This window comes from Falco naumanni, chromosome Z, assembly GCF_017639655.2.
Source record: "Falco naumanni isolate bFalNau1 chromosome Z, bFalNau1.pat, whole genome shotgun sequence".
Lineage (NCBI taxonomy): Eukaryota > Metazoa > Chordata > Aves > Falconiformes > Falconidae > Falco > Falco naumanni.
The window spans coordinates 62,954,410-62,970,991 of NC_054080.1; the positions used below are offsets into that span (position 1 = coordinate 62,954,410).

General features: G+C 35.7%; 1 protein-coding gene across 1 annotated transcript in view; it reads left to right on the forward strand.

Annotated features, from left to right (window-relative positions):
* Positions 1-16,582, forward strand: part of ADAMTS6 (ADAM metallopeptidase with thrombospondin type 1 motif 6) — a 158,658-nt gene that overhangs the window by 15,669 nt on the left and 126,407 nt on the right. The window contains exons 5-7 of the mRNA XM_040580586.1: positions 4,333-4,550; positions 5,077-5,160; positions 5,654-5,799. Coding sequence (XP_040436520.1) covers positions 4,333-4,550; positions 5,077-5,160; positions 5,654-5,799 — 448 coding nt within the window. The remainder of the gene's footprint in view (positions 1-4,332; positions 4,551-5,076; positions 5,161-5,653; positions 5,800-16,582) is intronic.

Below are 16,582 nucleotides of genomic sequence, written 5' to 3' on the forward strand. Positions count from 1 at the left end.
CAGTGCAACAGGGCAAGATGACAAATAATAATCTTAAAATAAAATAATATCACTGTTAAGCTTCTTTGCGAGGTTGTAATTTTTACTGGCACTGGTTGGCTAATCTTACAGTACAGATTGTCTACAAATGCCCATGCTTGGGAGACAGTTTTTCCTGAGTGTTTCAGTTAATAACTGTGTTTAGGGGAATGTCCAACTTCATCCATGTAACTTCTGTTCTAGTTTGGAAACATTATTTCATCTGTGTGCTTCTAATATTGCAGAACAAGTCTCCAACTATTACTGCCTAACTGATTGTAAAGTAAGAGTACTAATATATGTTAATTTTGTAGGAAAAGCTGCCACTTAAGCCTCTTGAAACAAGTGGAAGGATTATGAAATGTAGAATGATGCAATTTTTACCATTATTTTATCCCTAGAAAAAGAAAAGGTGTATTGGCCTGTCACATGTCACTTTCTGGATTAATGCGCTCTCCTCCAAGTGAGGATGAAGCAGTGGCAGCTGGTTTGGTCAGGTTGCATTCAGTCATTCTGATGGTGTCTGTCAGATGGATCATAGGTAGATCGGAGCTATGCACCTTGCATCCATTTTTTGTGAAATATGCAGTAATATTTAGCATTTATTACTAGGGCATATTTGATGCTGTCTTCGTTCTTGGAAGCTCCTGTGCATTTCCTAAGTTTTCTTATCTGTCATATCCTGAAGTCCTTAATTATTGAAATACTAAATCACTGCTTTTTACAAGCCTGAGACTACTATCATGGTCATTTATCTCAGTTCCCCCTTTTCCTGTTCTTCTGTGTACTACTTCCACTCCATGAAAATTTCTGAAAAAGTTGCTTTACCACAAAACTGCAAGCTCTTACTTTTCCAGATGACATACTATTTTACTGTTCTCCTCATGGGTACCAAAACTTTTAAAACTTGTTTTCTGAGCACTGTTGTATCTTTATCCCAAAGTGCCATGGAACCCAGAGCATCCCCATAATATCTAAAAAGTAAAACCAAATACTAATTTTCAGTTTCATGGCTTTAAGTCAGTAGGCCTAAAGCCAGGTTTGCAGTAATCTTTGGGGCATTTGACTGGTTTTGGCAGATTTCATCAGTCCAAGTTTGCATTTTAAAATGCTGTTGTAACAAACCTGTAGCTGTCTTTTGGCAGTATATAATTTATTTTGTCTGGAGACTGATTTTATCTTCACGTTCAGAATAGTTTTGCCAGTGTAGTATTCTGGGAGGAATCTGCATGTGTAGCTGTGCTGCTCCTCAGCATGTGGCAAGTTTCTCCTGCTGTAACCTAGACCTGAACTGGTTGTATACCTGCTCTGAATCAGGGAAGTGGTCAGGATTTTGAAGTGTTGATAGAGGCAAGAAGAGTGTTATTTCTGACCTTTCTGAGAAAAATTGCAATAACTGATAGGAAGTGGGGAATTTGGTGAAAGGATGATTGGAATTGTTGGTGATGAGCAAGTGGACTACATAGTAGATAGAACTATGGTGGCTTAATACAAGAGAATAATTGGAGAGGCAGGGAGATTTGAATGGGAACATGGGCTAGATTTTCATAACCTACATTAGATTTTAAGCATTTAGCTATAATTATGTCTAAAAATGTTAAAAATGTTAAATTACTATTTCATGGGTGTACCATCACCAAGTTAACTTTTATTAAATATAGCTGATATCAATAAGGCCTTGGTAAGATGTTTTTCAGTGGGATTTGAGGCCACTGGGTTTTCTTGCAGAATGCTGTGTTTGGATAGGATTGAGAAACAACAGAAGGTCACATATGAAAGCTGCGGAGTGGCAGATTGTTTAAGGATGTCTGTACTACATGCTGTCTTACATAGTAATTTTACTTACGCTACACTTTACAGTCAGTGTGTTCTAAAATGAAAAAATACTTGTATATGCATTAAATGATGATGTTAAAATAGTAAGAAAAAAACCACATAATACTTCATGTCAAAACGTTCTCATAGTTGCACCTTACATAGATGATTACTATTGCACTTTGAGACCTTTTCCTGTTTGTGTTCCCTCCTCCCTGCCTTCACCCCATCTAACATATTTAGAGGACTGACTTAGGAAAATTTGGGTACTATAGTTGTGAAGTCCATGTCTACACACACTTGGATTTCTTTTCAGTTGCAATTTAAAACCTAACTCTCTGCTCTTGTAATCATTATTTTGGGATTAATTATGTGGTTTCCTGTGGGCTATTTTTTTTTGCCTTTTCCATGTCTGCATTTCTTACTTCCTGATTGCTATGTTTGATATTAATGAAGTTGAATTTTTTTCTTTTTTAATCTAGGAATATGGTGGGAAAATGGCATAACTTGCCACAGAACTATTTTTGTTAAATGATTTACAAAGTTTTATTGACGTGTCTTAAAAGAAAATTCAGCCAGCATTATTTAGTGTTTTTTAAAGTAGAACAGCATAAGCATTGATAGATCCTGGAGTGCAAGCCTAAGAACTCAGGGTTGTTTCTTTGAGACCAGCTGAAGCCTAAGCTTCTCATCTGGTAAGAAAAGCAGAGATGTTTGGTGTGTGAAGTCTTCTGAAAGTTTTCTCTTTGAAAGATGCAACCAAGATGAGTAAAAAATAATATTTTCTTCTTTTCTCCGGAAGCTTTCTGCATGAGCTCATCAGTTTTCAAATGTTTAGAATAGATTTGCATCTTTGAGTGAAAAATTATGAATGATGCATTTCTAAACTACTTCTACCAATCTTAAGAGCATCAGAAACCCTCAAACATCACTATTTGTTATTTGAAAATGAAGAGTAGATTTTCTTTAAATTTTAGTACAGAAGCGATCACAGAAAATTCCAGACATTCCTAAATTACTGCTTAAGTGAGATGAAAATCTTTGAATAATTACAGCAGTTTTGAATTTCCTACAGAAGAGAGGAAAAACAGGAAACAGCTTATTACTCATTATAGAATCCTCAATAGGCTTTAATACTTGATACAGTTTTTTAGAGTGGATTATACCTGTTGCAGAATAAGGATAATTTTGCTACCAGCATTATTTCAACAACCAGGTTTATTTTCAGTTTTTGACTTTTCTAAAATATGCACCTTTTAAAGCTAGCACTGTGGCCTCAAAGATTATGAAATATGCCAACAGTGGGAATGCTGAAGCTTTATATTCCTGGTTTTGACCTGAACATATGTTCTTTGTGGTGTAGTTACTCGTCTTTGAAAATAGTGTGCTTAGTTGAGTTGCATAAAGTATTGCTTCTTCATGGAAGGTACTGGTGCTGTTTCAACTCATCCTTAGCTGAACCTCTTTTAGTAGAGGTAAGGATGCATCTGGGAAATTGCTCACATGAGCAGTCAGTCCTGTTCAGACAATTATAAATGTGTCTAACTGTTAATGTTACGTTCATCCATAACTAGAATACCTTAGATACTTTGAGGTCCTACATAGGTAAAACTGGACTAATAATACACTTTGATAAACTTAAGGTTGAGATCTGTGTGGACCTTTGTAGAAAAGAGATATTTAATAATACAAAAATGCCAGTTTTGCAGGGAAAGGCAGGTTCAGATTTGTCCTGAGGACAGGAATACAAAGTCACTTTGTAGTGTTTGTTTTGCTGATAGTTACAGCTGCTTAGATTTTTAATAATCTCTTGGATGCAAGAAATATTTTTCTGTAGATTTTACATGAAACAAGTACAATAAGCAACGTATTTGAATGAAAATTAGTGTCAAAAATAACTATAGCAATTATCCCATGTCAGGCCATTTAAAACTTTGTTACAGTTCATTCACAAGATAGATAAAACATAATCTGATAGCTTTCTGAAGAGAAAATATTTTTTTTGGCCTTAAAATTATTAGGCATGTAAGCATAATTGCCTAATAATTACAGAGTTTCATGCCTTACCAGCACGTTTAATTCCTTAATATATTTTGATACATTTTGCCTTAAATGTGATCTTTTGGTTTCCAGTATTTTTCCCCCTGATGTTGTAGTTGTCTTGTTCTTATCCTTAAAATTCTGAAGTGTACTTGTGGTTAATTAGAACTAATATTTAGTATTAACACAGATGTGCAGAATTAGAACTGTTAAGAGAAGATTCATGATTTATTATCCTAGGTCAGCTTAGGAAGATTTAAGGATATTAGAGCTCAAAGTTGGTTTTCCATTCTATAAGGTATTTTTTTAATTTAAAAAATTACATAATAATTCAATTTTTCTTTGCCTCAAGAAAGACTTCTTAGAAGCCTGAAGATGGTAATCTCAACATAAAAGAGCTGCATTTGAATGAATTTTACCAGTGACCCCTCTGAGGTGTTTAATTATTTTGGTTCCTAGAAGACCTCACAAGAAGCGGTAAACCTTGGTGGATGAGTGATGCATCTGCTTTTCCAACTTCACTTCCAGTCAATGACACATTAAGTAGTCACAGTCGACAGAAGAGATCAGTAAGCCTTGAACGGTTTGTGGAAACGCTGGTAGTAGCTGACAAAATGATGGTGGGATACCATGGTCGCAAAGACATTGAACACTACATTTTGAGTGTAATGAATATTGTAAGTTTCATCCCTCTCCGTGCTCATATCAATATGCATGTACTGAAATGATAAAGCAACTGAAAAGTATTTATTGGCACGAATAACGCTTTAAAGTATGTATCAGCTTGCAGGAATTAGTTGAAATAGGGCAAATGTTAACATTGTGGGAAAAATGCGGTACTGTTTCTGTCAAGAAGTGTGTCGTGATCACTTTTATATTGTTTGTCTTTAATTTTAAAATCATGTGATTACATTCAGATTGTACAGATCTGTTCTGTTTAAGTCAACAGTCTAAGTGCTCTTTATGCTGGTTGAATTATGAAATGAAGTATAAACAGTTTTGATTGAAAATGAAGTGTGTCGCAAGAAGTTTCTTATACTGAATAGTGATTTTCTTGGTCCAAATATAACTTATTTAGGTGATAATGATAATTAACATCATGGAATTACACTGAGTGAGAAAATAGGTTGATTTTTAACCATTTAGGAAACAAGTAGTGTTTCTTGTCTGACTTTGTGCCTTTTCTTATTTTCTGGAGGTCAGGTTGCCAAACTTTATCGTGATTCCAGTCTAGGAAACGTTGTGAATATTATAGTGACACGTTTAATTGTTCTCACTGAAGATCAGGTAAGAGCTGTTGCACTAAGCTTTATATCCCTGCAATACAAGTTATGTTGTGTAATACAGATTTCATTTAATTATTGCTTGAAATGACTGCATCTGAGTACAAAACCTGTCTTGTAATATTTCATTACTTTAATCAAGATGAAACAGTTCAAAGGAATATTCCTTATATATCATCTCAAAGATACCTGTTCTTAACTTCAGGTGAATATTAATATACCTTTTTGGGGATGTCAGTTTTATTTTTAGATCTATATTTTGATAGTATGATTTTTCTCTATTGACATAATCATTAAAGTTCGAGCAGAAGGAATGCCTGTTCAGTAATACAGAGCTGAACTTGGGGTCAGATTTTACAGAGATAAAATTTGGCAAGAAGAGTTTATTCCTAGAAACCACTGCTTCTAATTATAGTCCCATTTTAGTTTTCAAAAGGCTTAACAACTGACCTTAGTAATTTGTTTGGAACATTTCTGGTATGCATGTTGTATTGCAGCCAAACTTGGAGATAAATCACCATGCAGACAAGTCCCTCGATAGCTTCTGTAAGTGGCAGAAATCCATTCTCTCCCACCAAAGTGATGGAAACACCATTCCAGAAAATGGGATTGCCCACCATGATAATGCGGTTCTTATAACTAGGTATGGTCATTATAAGTATTGTGTTTATTTTATTTCATTATAGTAGCTTTCTTGGTTTTTTACTTTATATATGCTAGTTGTAAAGTAATATAATTTGTAGGTAAACTTAAAAGGAGGAAAATTAATAGATGGCTTGTCTTAAATATATTGGACTATCAAACTATAGATTAAGAATTTGGGAAAGAAAGGTCTGCAAATTACTTGCTTCTGCTGTTGTTTTCACTTCATAATTACCAATGCAAAGTATTCCTGTAGAACAGATTGATCCTGTTGAACATTGTATACTTTTGTAATCTAAGAGAATTCATGAGATTATGGAGAACAAAACAGTATGGAAAATGTTTGGCTAACCATATATAATGTTTTTAATAAGAATTTCAAGCCAGAGCCTCAACTACTGTAATAGTATTTCTTTGAAACAGGTTCTTTCAGATTCAGGCAATGTGAGAATCTGCTTTGTAGCTGTTCTGATTTATTACACTTAATTAAGATGAGAATTGACAGTTCTAATAAGTAATTTCAAAGCCTGCGTATGTGCCCATTTTGCTTCCATTCCAGTTACCGTGGTAAGTTCGACAAAGCTTGCAGTGTAGTGTTGCAATCTTGATAAATGTATTCCTGTTTGCCCTTTTCATTTATGGGTTGGTAACTGTACTTTATTAGGAGATCAGTTTCCCTGTTGTTGAAGGACACTATTCTTTTTTATTTTGTTTAAATAGCATCAGGTGCAGCAGCACTATTTTGGATTAGGATCTTTTTGTTATAGTTTCTGCTTTTCAGGACAAATTCAATACTGTTTTGTATGTGACCTATTTGTGGATTTGTGTTCACTGCAAAAAAATTTTAAATGGTGGTTAAAATAATGGATCTTTTCTGAAATTCTATGTAAAAGGTGGAAAAGTGGCTGGTTTTTTTCAGGATGGATGGGTTTTTTTTGCTTTTTTTTGTATAAGGAGCTTTTGTTTTTTGAGAGGAAACACTTTCCAGAATACACTTGCATGTATTTTTGCATTCATACTTCAAATGTAATTGTTACATGTGGTTATTAATCCTACATAGTAACCATTAGAATGATTAAATGCCAGAGTGATTTAGAGAGTTGTTGCAGACCAAGAAGTTTAACAAATTAATATTATAGTCTCTAATAAAAATAAATGGAATGAAATAAAAAAAAATACAGTTACATTCTAAGATCTGATGTATTCACAATTATGCTTGGTTTTAGGCATATAAGTAATTCCTTCACTGGAGTTTCTCATGTGAAATAAAATACTTCTTTACAGCTGTGCTACACATCAAGCTTTTGCTAGCATAATTTAGGCAGTGAGTGAAAAAGTGTAGTCCGTAGGTGGTGTGGTTATGCCAGCTGAAGCCCCCCAATATATATGCATAAACTGTGTTGGCAACATTGTATTTTTACTGTTACGGCTGAATAACGTGACATTTTGTTAGTGTAATTCTGGCACAGCAAAGCACAATTGTTTATTTTCTTTCACTATTGAGCTTTAATACATTTTATTACTGTATATTCTGTACTGGCTTCCCTGTTCTGGTAGGATGATCCCAGCAACAGTTGTGCCTTCCAGATGAAGGCTTAAGACAGTGCTAACTTCCAGACCGTTAACTGCAAAAGGAGTAAATTTTCAGAGGACATGGATAATACCCATTGAAAATAAAGTTTTTTCAGCAAAAAGTAGTAAATATTAAGGACTTATTTTATTCTTCATTATGGGAGGGCTTAGTAATTATATAAGTACACTGCATAGTTTCTTTAGGACTTGTGTATGCTACCTTTTAAAAAGGACATACGAGTTATAAAAATAACATCCTCGTTTACTTCTAAGGAGTTTGCACTTAGTATATACCTGTATTTTAAATCCACAAAGTGCCTTAGTGTGGTAGCTGTAGACTAGTAATACGTGCATTAATAAAGCACTGCTGAACTTCTAAGTTGAGTTATGTATGCTTTCACAATAAAATGCTTGTATTCATTTACTTACTATAATAATTATAATTTCTAAAAATAACCTCAAAGGCTACACTGATGAATTTAAATGGATCAATCAGGCTATTACTGAAACTGGCTTTTACTAATAAAATGTATCAGCCTATGTGAAGAATGGATTTTTCTATTTTTAGGTTGGAATGAGTAAAGATAAATTTATATTAATATATATTAATATAAACATGTAAATCCATTAACTTTAAATAATTCTAAATTAATTATGAAATGGTAACATGCTTGTTTTCATTCTGTTTTGGATGCATCACCTGATAAACCGGAGTTAATGCGTTACATGTGAAAGACAAGGGTATAGCTACAGTGCTTTAAAGTCTTAACGTGTTGAAGAATTCTTTAGTAACCTCTTCATAGGAATTTGAACCAATACTACCAAATACTGAATTATTTTTTAGCCACTGTAATACTGTTTTAAAAGCAGTTTCCTGAATCTGTCCCACTGATGCTGCTCTGTTTTGTATGGGATAATTACATTTTAATTGAATTTGACACTGGAACCATGTTTAGTCATTGTGTGTATTACTATTTTATTGAAAGTAGGAAAGTTTCAGTACAACGTTATGAATAGTTTTGTGTTTGTAACTGTAACAATCTTTATCTGAAAAGCAGGACAAAATTGTTAAGAAAAGAAATCGTTATCTTCATCCATGCAACTGAACACAGCATGTCAGCTTTTCTTGGCAACTGTTGGCTTTCCTCCGTGGTACTTCCAAAGATGGCTTGCTCTGATCTGGGTTAAAAAACAGTATTAAGGGTACTGGTTCCCCAGGGGTGTCTGCTTGACCAACACAGACAGACTTTTGTACCCTAAACTAACTGTACGGTAAAAATAGGTAGCCTCAGTGGCATGAAGGTATGCCAAGCTAATCTCCATGGGACTTTCTAGATGTTACCATGCCTGCTAAGCCACTGGTCTTTGAACAGGAGCCCAGCTGTGTTCAGTGTACCTGGTGTGTAGACTTCCCTGTCAGTGTCCAGCAGGCACCCAGTGGTCTGCAGAGCGGTTGTTTTGCGAAGCTAGTAGGGGGCTGCAGACAACTTCTTAGCTGATCATAAAAAATAAGGCAAGTAAGAGACTGGTCCAAGTAAACGCCTAATTGCCAATTTGGAGAGCAAAGCTGTGGTGATGGAAAGATGGTATTACTTGCACAAGTATGGTAACAAAAATAATGTCCATTCTCAATTCACTATAGGGAGTATTGGGACTGGCTTAGCTGCGTTAATGCTGCCAGACTTTATGCTGTAGGCGTAAAAATGATCATTAGCAGGAGTGTTTCCTGATACTATTGTCAGCAGAAGCATCTTCCTTCAGTTTCAATGGAGAGCTTTTGAGCATCCCTGAAATGGATGATAATTAGATACCTTCTAGAATGAGAACCCAAGGGTAGGTAATGGGCCTTATACAGAGGGCTTATTGCAGAGTCTTGGGATATAGGGTGACTTTGTATAACAAGAATAGGAATTACCCAGAACATTGGTAATACTTTTTTAATTGTGTGTGTTACTGTGCTTTTGCCTTCTTTCATTCACTTACAGAACATTTTTTTGTATTTCCTGGGTCTTAAATGCTTAATGTTATTTTGTGATAAGACTGTGACTGAATTAATGTTTTAAAAGAGTGAGGCCTGGGGTTTTTTGTATAGTGTTCACTCATTGAAATTTCACCTAGGTTTTTTTGTGTTGGAGACTATTTAAGTCTCAGACTTGAATATTTTGTCTTCTGTCCAAATTAGGTTCTTGAGAGCAAGTGAAAGTAAAATACTGAGCAGACAGGTTTTAATTATGAAGTTGATTAATAGTGTAATGCTGTTAAGACAGTCTTTTTTCCATGAAGTGACTTTGACTTTAGATAAATCTAGTGATCTTGACCCACAAGGGTTTTTTCCATCTTATTTTCTCCGCCCTCCATTCTGCTGAGGAGGGGAGTGATAGAGCAGCTTGGTGGGCACCTGGCATCCAGCCAAGGTCAACCCACAATGCTTGGTTATACTTTGTAGTAGAGGTGGAGAAGGTGACAAAATAAATAAAAAACAACAACAAACAAACGAAGCCTTTTAAAAATCTTTTTTTTTTTACTTTACACCCTAAATGCTCCCTAGAGCTCTGTATAGCTCAGAATGGTTCTTTTGGTTTGTCCTGGTACTAAATAGTTGTTTTTCCAAATGACATGTGTGACTGACTCTAAACCCTGCAGCAATGGAGTCTCTTCCTGTTGGGAGGGAAGATCCAGAACTATTAGTTTGTCTCCTGGTGTGTCAGTAGATCCAGCAGAAGGCATACCAAGCAGCCCATAGAGAGGAAAGTTTCATAGGGAAGTTGAGATGCCCATGTGTGTTTCTCTAAAGGGGCAGAACTTGGTCTTTAAGATACAAATGTTTTAAACAGAGAAACATTTGAAATCATACATTTAAAGAGGTATTACTTCTCAAAAATCATTGCATTGAATCTCATCTTCTGTTGGTAGCATCACATACCAAGAGTTTTATGATTTTTAAAAAGAAAACTATATCCACTATACTTGACAAAAGCATTAAGATCTCTTTGATGCAGCTGCAGTGCTTTTATGGGAACATCAGTGATTCCATGCAAAAAGCTTCGTAAAGTTTTAGTTTTGAGAGTGTAAACCAGCATCCTTTTTTCTTCTTCCCCACCTCTCCCGCCCCTTATGCTGTTGGAGATGCACTGATTTAGATAGAGCTTCTGAAATTAATGACTTGTAATATCTTGAAAACCAAAAATCTTTTACTTGGATATGAGTCCACTGGAGTTAGTTTTGTAAGTGGTTTACTGCTTCAGCAACAATTTATCCTGTAGCCCGACTGAACTGATACACTCTGTTCGAGGAATCTTTGTTTGCTTGAATAAAGAATCAGGGCCATAAGGTGTTCTTATTGATTAAGCCAAATACATCTTGATTTGTAGGTTAGACTGGTGTCAGTAAAAATGTTCAATACCACAGATGGTATAATCTTCTGTTTCTCTGAGTTTTAAATGGGCTTGTGTATGTTAATTTTTGTGAGAGAATGAATGAGCTCTCTCTTAATACAGACTTGTATTTTTGCCAGGTACCACTGTACTTGTAATTCAGTAAGCGTATTGCTAAGCAGTGTGGTATGGCTGTTGTTAGCAGTAACCCTGGTATTGGTATGTAACATGGCTCTAGCAACACTGCTGAAGCCCATGTGGGAGGCATTAGCTTTATTACACAATTGGTGGATTTTTCAAATCTTTCAAGGAGAGAAGCTTTACAGAACTGGTTAATGTTTATTGTATATGTACAAGATTAACTTCACAGTGCTTCAGTTAGTTATTCTGTCATTCATGTGCTCTCAAGGGCAAGGTGTACTGTCTTTAATTTGTCTGTGAGATATGCGTCCCCTGTGCAGGCCAGTGCTGCCAGTTTCTCTAAGGGGGCAGGAGGTATATGGCAGCAATCCTGAACTCCTGTAAATCTTGTGGTTCATGATCTAAAGAACTGCAATGTTTCTGGCATTGCTGGAGATACTTGAGAGGGTCAAAAATTTCTTGTTTCATTTTGCATACCTGTGTAGAGCTGACCACAGTCATGCCTTTCTTTTGTTTTGTAACGTTAAGGAGCTTTAGGCAGTCAGAGATGATTTGGTAGTTGCATTGTCCCAATAGCAGCCCTAAAAGGAAATGCATTTTATGGACACCATTGTCCTTTTGCATGCCAGTTGCTTATAGGTTAACAATATACTTTTATTTTATAATAACAGTAACATTTTCCCATCGGGTTCTGTGCTAGTTAAGGCATTTGGTAGTGAGGTAGGGCCAGCCAGGACTCTGCACATTCCTTTCTTCCTGCAGGTCCAAGATTGTTATGCTGCTTTTCTGAGGAAATTTTCCACTTTTTTCTGGGCTTCTGACCTTGTTGCAAAGATTTCTTTTATATACAAGGCATTTGCATGGTGCTGTGTCAGGACTAGCCTGTTGACTAGACTGCTGACATTTCCTAGCCCAATAAATCTGGATGTCCAAAGCTTTTCTGTTCCCGTGAAGCCCTGTCACCAGCCCTCCTTCTGCTGTTTCTTCCTCTGTTAATGAGAAGGTCTTTGATTTCAAGAAGCAATTCTGATGTCAGTTGTATCTATTTGCTTCTTACTTCACTGACTTTTAGTCCATTAAGCGATTCTCATCCCTGTTTTTTATGGAGCCTTTCAGCTTGTTCCACTGGAGTTCCTTGCAGTGAATTTAATCCCCTGACAGGACTTGTTGATTTTTGTGCAAAAATCATAACATTGTCCATAGACTTAGTGTCCTGGACACAATGTGGATAAGATTACTTCTCTGAGAGAGAGGGCTGAAAAGCTGAGATATATATGTTGCCCTTAATGCCTGTCTCTCCAGATACTTAAAAAGTGAGGAGCCCACTTTCCATATAGTAACACCAAATTCCCCCTGCCTCTTTGTTTTCAGGGGCTTAAAGGGGTGTACCTGAACAATCTATCTGCATATTCAAAATGATGTATTTGGAAAAAAACCCGAAACAAACTTGAAACGTACTAGGACTCTGCTACAGCAGATTGAGGAAAGTAAGGTATTTGATGTTGTTTGCATGATGCTTTGGATAATAGGAATATTATACCAGGGTTTCTGTATATGACATGTTCCTTACACTCTTTTTTTGGAGACCAGTTACTGATCACTGAGAGGATCAGTATGTTGCTAGACACGGTGCTGGTACCACAGTTCCAGTACTCTTACTCTAGGGTCAAAAACATTTTGTGGGTCTTCACGATCCTGAGTGACTGACAAAAGAGAAGTTGTGGTTGAGATGCAACATAATAACTGTGAACCATTACAGCAATACAGGATCTGTGTGTAGATGATTTGCTCAAGATATATATGGGTGTAGAGCCATGTTCCAAGATTGAAACCCCTGCATGTTCAGTGGGGGGGAAAAAACCATATGCAAGTATTTCGGTGGAGAGTTCTCCGTCATCCATTTTCTGTAAATCTTTTTGTGAGCTGAGAGGCTGTAGGCTGTGATATTGTGGTAGACAATGAAATTAGATAAGTCGGGCAATAAAGAAAAATCTGAAACAGTTGGGAATTAATAAAATCAGTTGTCATATTATGTAAATCTCCTTTATCTGACAGCTATACATTTACTTGTGGGGTGGGTTGGTTTGTTCCCCCCCCCTGCACATTAAGAGAATAAGGCCTGAGACGTTTTTTCAGGTTTCTACTCTTGGTACCTTGGCTGTGATTTTTTTGGGTGGTGTGGGGTGTGGGGGAGGTTAGTGTAAATTGTATCTTTAAAATTTATTCCTAGATTTTATAGCCGAATGGAATCAAATAGACACTATGGGATTTGAGAGAACTCACATGCAACAATAAATTGGCTAGAATGTGATGCTGAGAAACTGCTTACTGCATGGCAAATGTCAACCAGCAGGTGATTTGCAGCTAATTAACAAGCACACTGTGTGAGTGGAATGTTTTCTAATCAATAAAAAGGCTGTTATTTGTAATTTCTGATGCCATTAGTTGACTCTTAGTTTATGGTTGGTTAGTTAGAAGATACGTATTCTGATTGAGTTTATAAAATTTGAGTCTGTGAAGGTGGAAGGGTGGAACAGGTATAAGGTATACCCAGAGTTTGCCTAATCCATTCCAGATGGATAAACTGTATTCAAAATGTTTAAGATCAAATCAGGAAGAGTGAGCAGTGTCAAGAGTAAAGCTCAGACCTTCATGCTTTGAGTAGAGCATGAGTCTGAAATCTGTTTCCTTTTTTTTTAATTTTTTTTTGTGTGAATTGATTCAAACACTGAGTAAAAAGACAAATAACATTCTCCTATCTTAACTGAAGACAGATATTTTCAGTGTAATCCCGCAAACTTCTCTTAAGATGTGCTTACTGAGTAGAAGTGGTTACAGACCTAATGATTTCCTCAACTGGAAAACTTAGTATCTACCAGCACACAACATGGGCAGTGCAGCTTCTTACTGCCCCCAGTTAAAAGTCTGTCTGTAAATGAAGCAATGAAACCTTTGGTAGTTAAAAACTACTATTGCATTGGGATATAATCCATAAATTTTCGAACTACATTCGCTGTTGATAGTAATGGTTTATTAATGCCTGCTGTAGTTTGCAAATAAAAGTTCTGCTTTTACACACCAGACTTTCTATGGAATAATAAAAGTCAATGAAAAATAATTTTATATGCTTTTATGCGTGCCCCCCCCCCCCCTTTTTTTTTTCTCCAGGCATTTACCTTCTGAGTTGCACAAAGGGTCATAAAACTATTCAAATGATAGTTTTTCCAGGAAATGTTTGATGGTAATATTTTGGGATATCTGTTAGAACACTCAGTTACTGCTTGGACAGATATCTGAGGAAGGGCTTTCTAGCAGTTTGAAATGTCATATTTTGCCTTCTTCTTTATAAAGAACATAGACTTGTCTAAAAGTATCTCATTTTTGTTTTTTCTTAGTAGCCTGAGTAGAATCCTAGCATTTTTTCCTGTTTTTTTCTTCCCCCACCCCTCTCTTGCTTAAGTATATTGTATATGGGGGCTGCTGTTATTTTCACAGTTTACAATGACTGGCAGAATAATACATATGCAAGTGAGTAGCTGTGCTGCTCATTCTTAACAATCCAGAAAAACATATTAGGCCAGTTTTTACCCTGGATTTTCACCAGTTTTGGATTTTGTCTGCAATCTGTTGCATAAATTTTGTCTCTCACCACACACTTATATATACTACATCTTTATGTTTTCTTCACATTTTAAACATCAGCCTGGACTACTTAGCTCAACTTTATAGCTGTATTTTATTAGATTGCTTATGTATAAGAACACATTAAAAGAGTGCGTTAATTAGGACACAGGTTGTAAATTAATTCTTTCAGTGGCAACATCATATCCATTCAATTTTAGTATTCAGTATTCTTCAGTTTCTGCTAGCTTACACCTGTCTATCCTGATGAATGGTGTGATTATTTATGCTTTGAGGTCAATGACAGCATGTCCATTATTTCGGTAGGATCTGGATAAGTCTTCTAACTGAGTTCATTGCTTGTTCATTTTCACTATGCAAGGAGTTATGTAAAACCTAAAGTGAGCACTGTTTGTTCTGTGCTAGTTAATAACTTTCTGAAATATTTTTCAGCTTTAAAACATGGATTAATGAAGTCAGATGCAAGAGTGTCATAATGTGTTCTTAAATTAGGGGTGGTATTTTCTTTGTAGTTGTACCCATTTCTGTATTAAATTGACTGCTTTTATAAATGTCTATTATGCATAGAGATAGGTCACTTCCTAACTAATTTTGAAGTACATTCAGTGTCTTAAAAGTACTTTCCAAAGTGATTAGCACTACTTACAGGATAAATTTATTTTCTTTTTGCTTGTGTGCTTGATTGATTGGTGAATTTACAGCAACAAAGTGACACTTGAAAGGAAATGTCTGGAAGTTTTCCATTCAAAGAGCAGGGATGAATAGGCAGGAGCAGAGTATATTACAGAATTGTCCCAAGTAAAGAAATATGTTGTAGTTCATGTCTGCAGTTGTAACTGTTCAGTTTCACTTTCATAATGTATGATGAAAGATAACTTAAAAGGTTATTAAAATTCTGCCAGAACTGGATGATGGAGGTAAAAATACAAGGTTAGAATACAAGTTCAATTAATTTTGTAATTTCCATGCTGGCCTGATCACATGTGCTCTGTTAATTGGTTCTAAAGTTGATTCTGAAGTCAGATCTGCCAAACAACACATAAAATTTTGCTTCAAACTCAAATGAAATCGAAACTATTTTGTTTTCAACTCAAAACATTTTAGTTAATAAGAAATGTGATGAAGAAAATAAGAAATCATATTTTACATGTAGCATATTCAGAATTAATTTACCACCTCTGTTGTATTCTCAGTCATTTTCTTAACTGACTCTTACTTTTCTAAAGATACATGTTTCACTGTCTTTATGAAGTAAACAGTGGAAAATACAGTTGCTGAAACACAAGCACTGATATAACACTGAGAACTAAATGAAATTCTGGTCAAATGAGTTGTGCTGCAACAGTATGTGAAGGAACAGTGGTCTGTCCAACTGTAAAGAATTAAATATGAAATTGTAAACACATTTAATAACTAGCAAGTCTTGTGTATATCTGCTCTTTCATGTGCTATTTTCCAGTTCTTCCTACCATTGTTTATTTTCTGCTACCTTCTGTTGCTGCCACGTTGACCTGTTACCGGCAGGTGAAACTGTAGCACATGGGAATACTCCTGATGGGAATATATTCAGCAAATGTAACAATTTCTGCCTTTTTATGCTTTTATTTTTTACTTATTTCTAGACTTGAAACTCTCCGTACTTTCGATGATTTTGCCCTCACTAGCTGTATTTCTACTGACTAGGCTAGTAAAGGCCAGCAATTACAACATTAGCAACAGTGTGAGTAAAAAAACCTCTTCTAGAGCTGCATAATCAAATATATTTCTTAGATTACCAGTCATTAATCATCCACACATGCACTTATGCAAAATTCTAAACACTCCTAGTTTAAACTCTTAATATACATACCACTATGTAGAGCATTTCAGAAGTGTGTCAAAGTAGTCCATAAACACTATGGAGATAGCCAAAAGATGTTGTATGTGCGTGGCCAGGTCCTACCACCATGGATACTTTTTCCAAGTGATGTGCGGTTGTCTTAGATTGAGTGATGACTGATCACTTCTTTAACAGGCAGCACTCTTATTCAGGCAGTTTCATACGGTTTGGTGAGT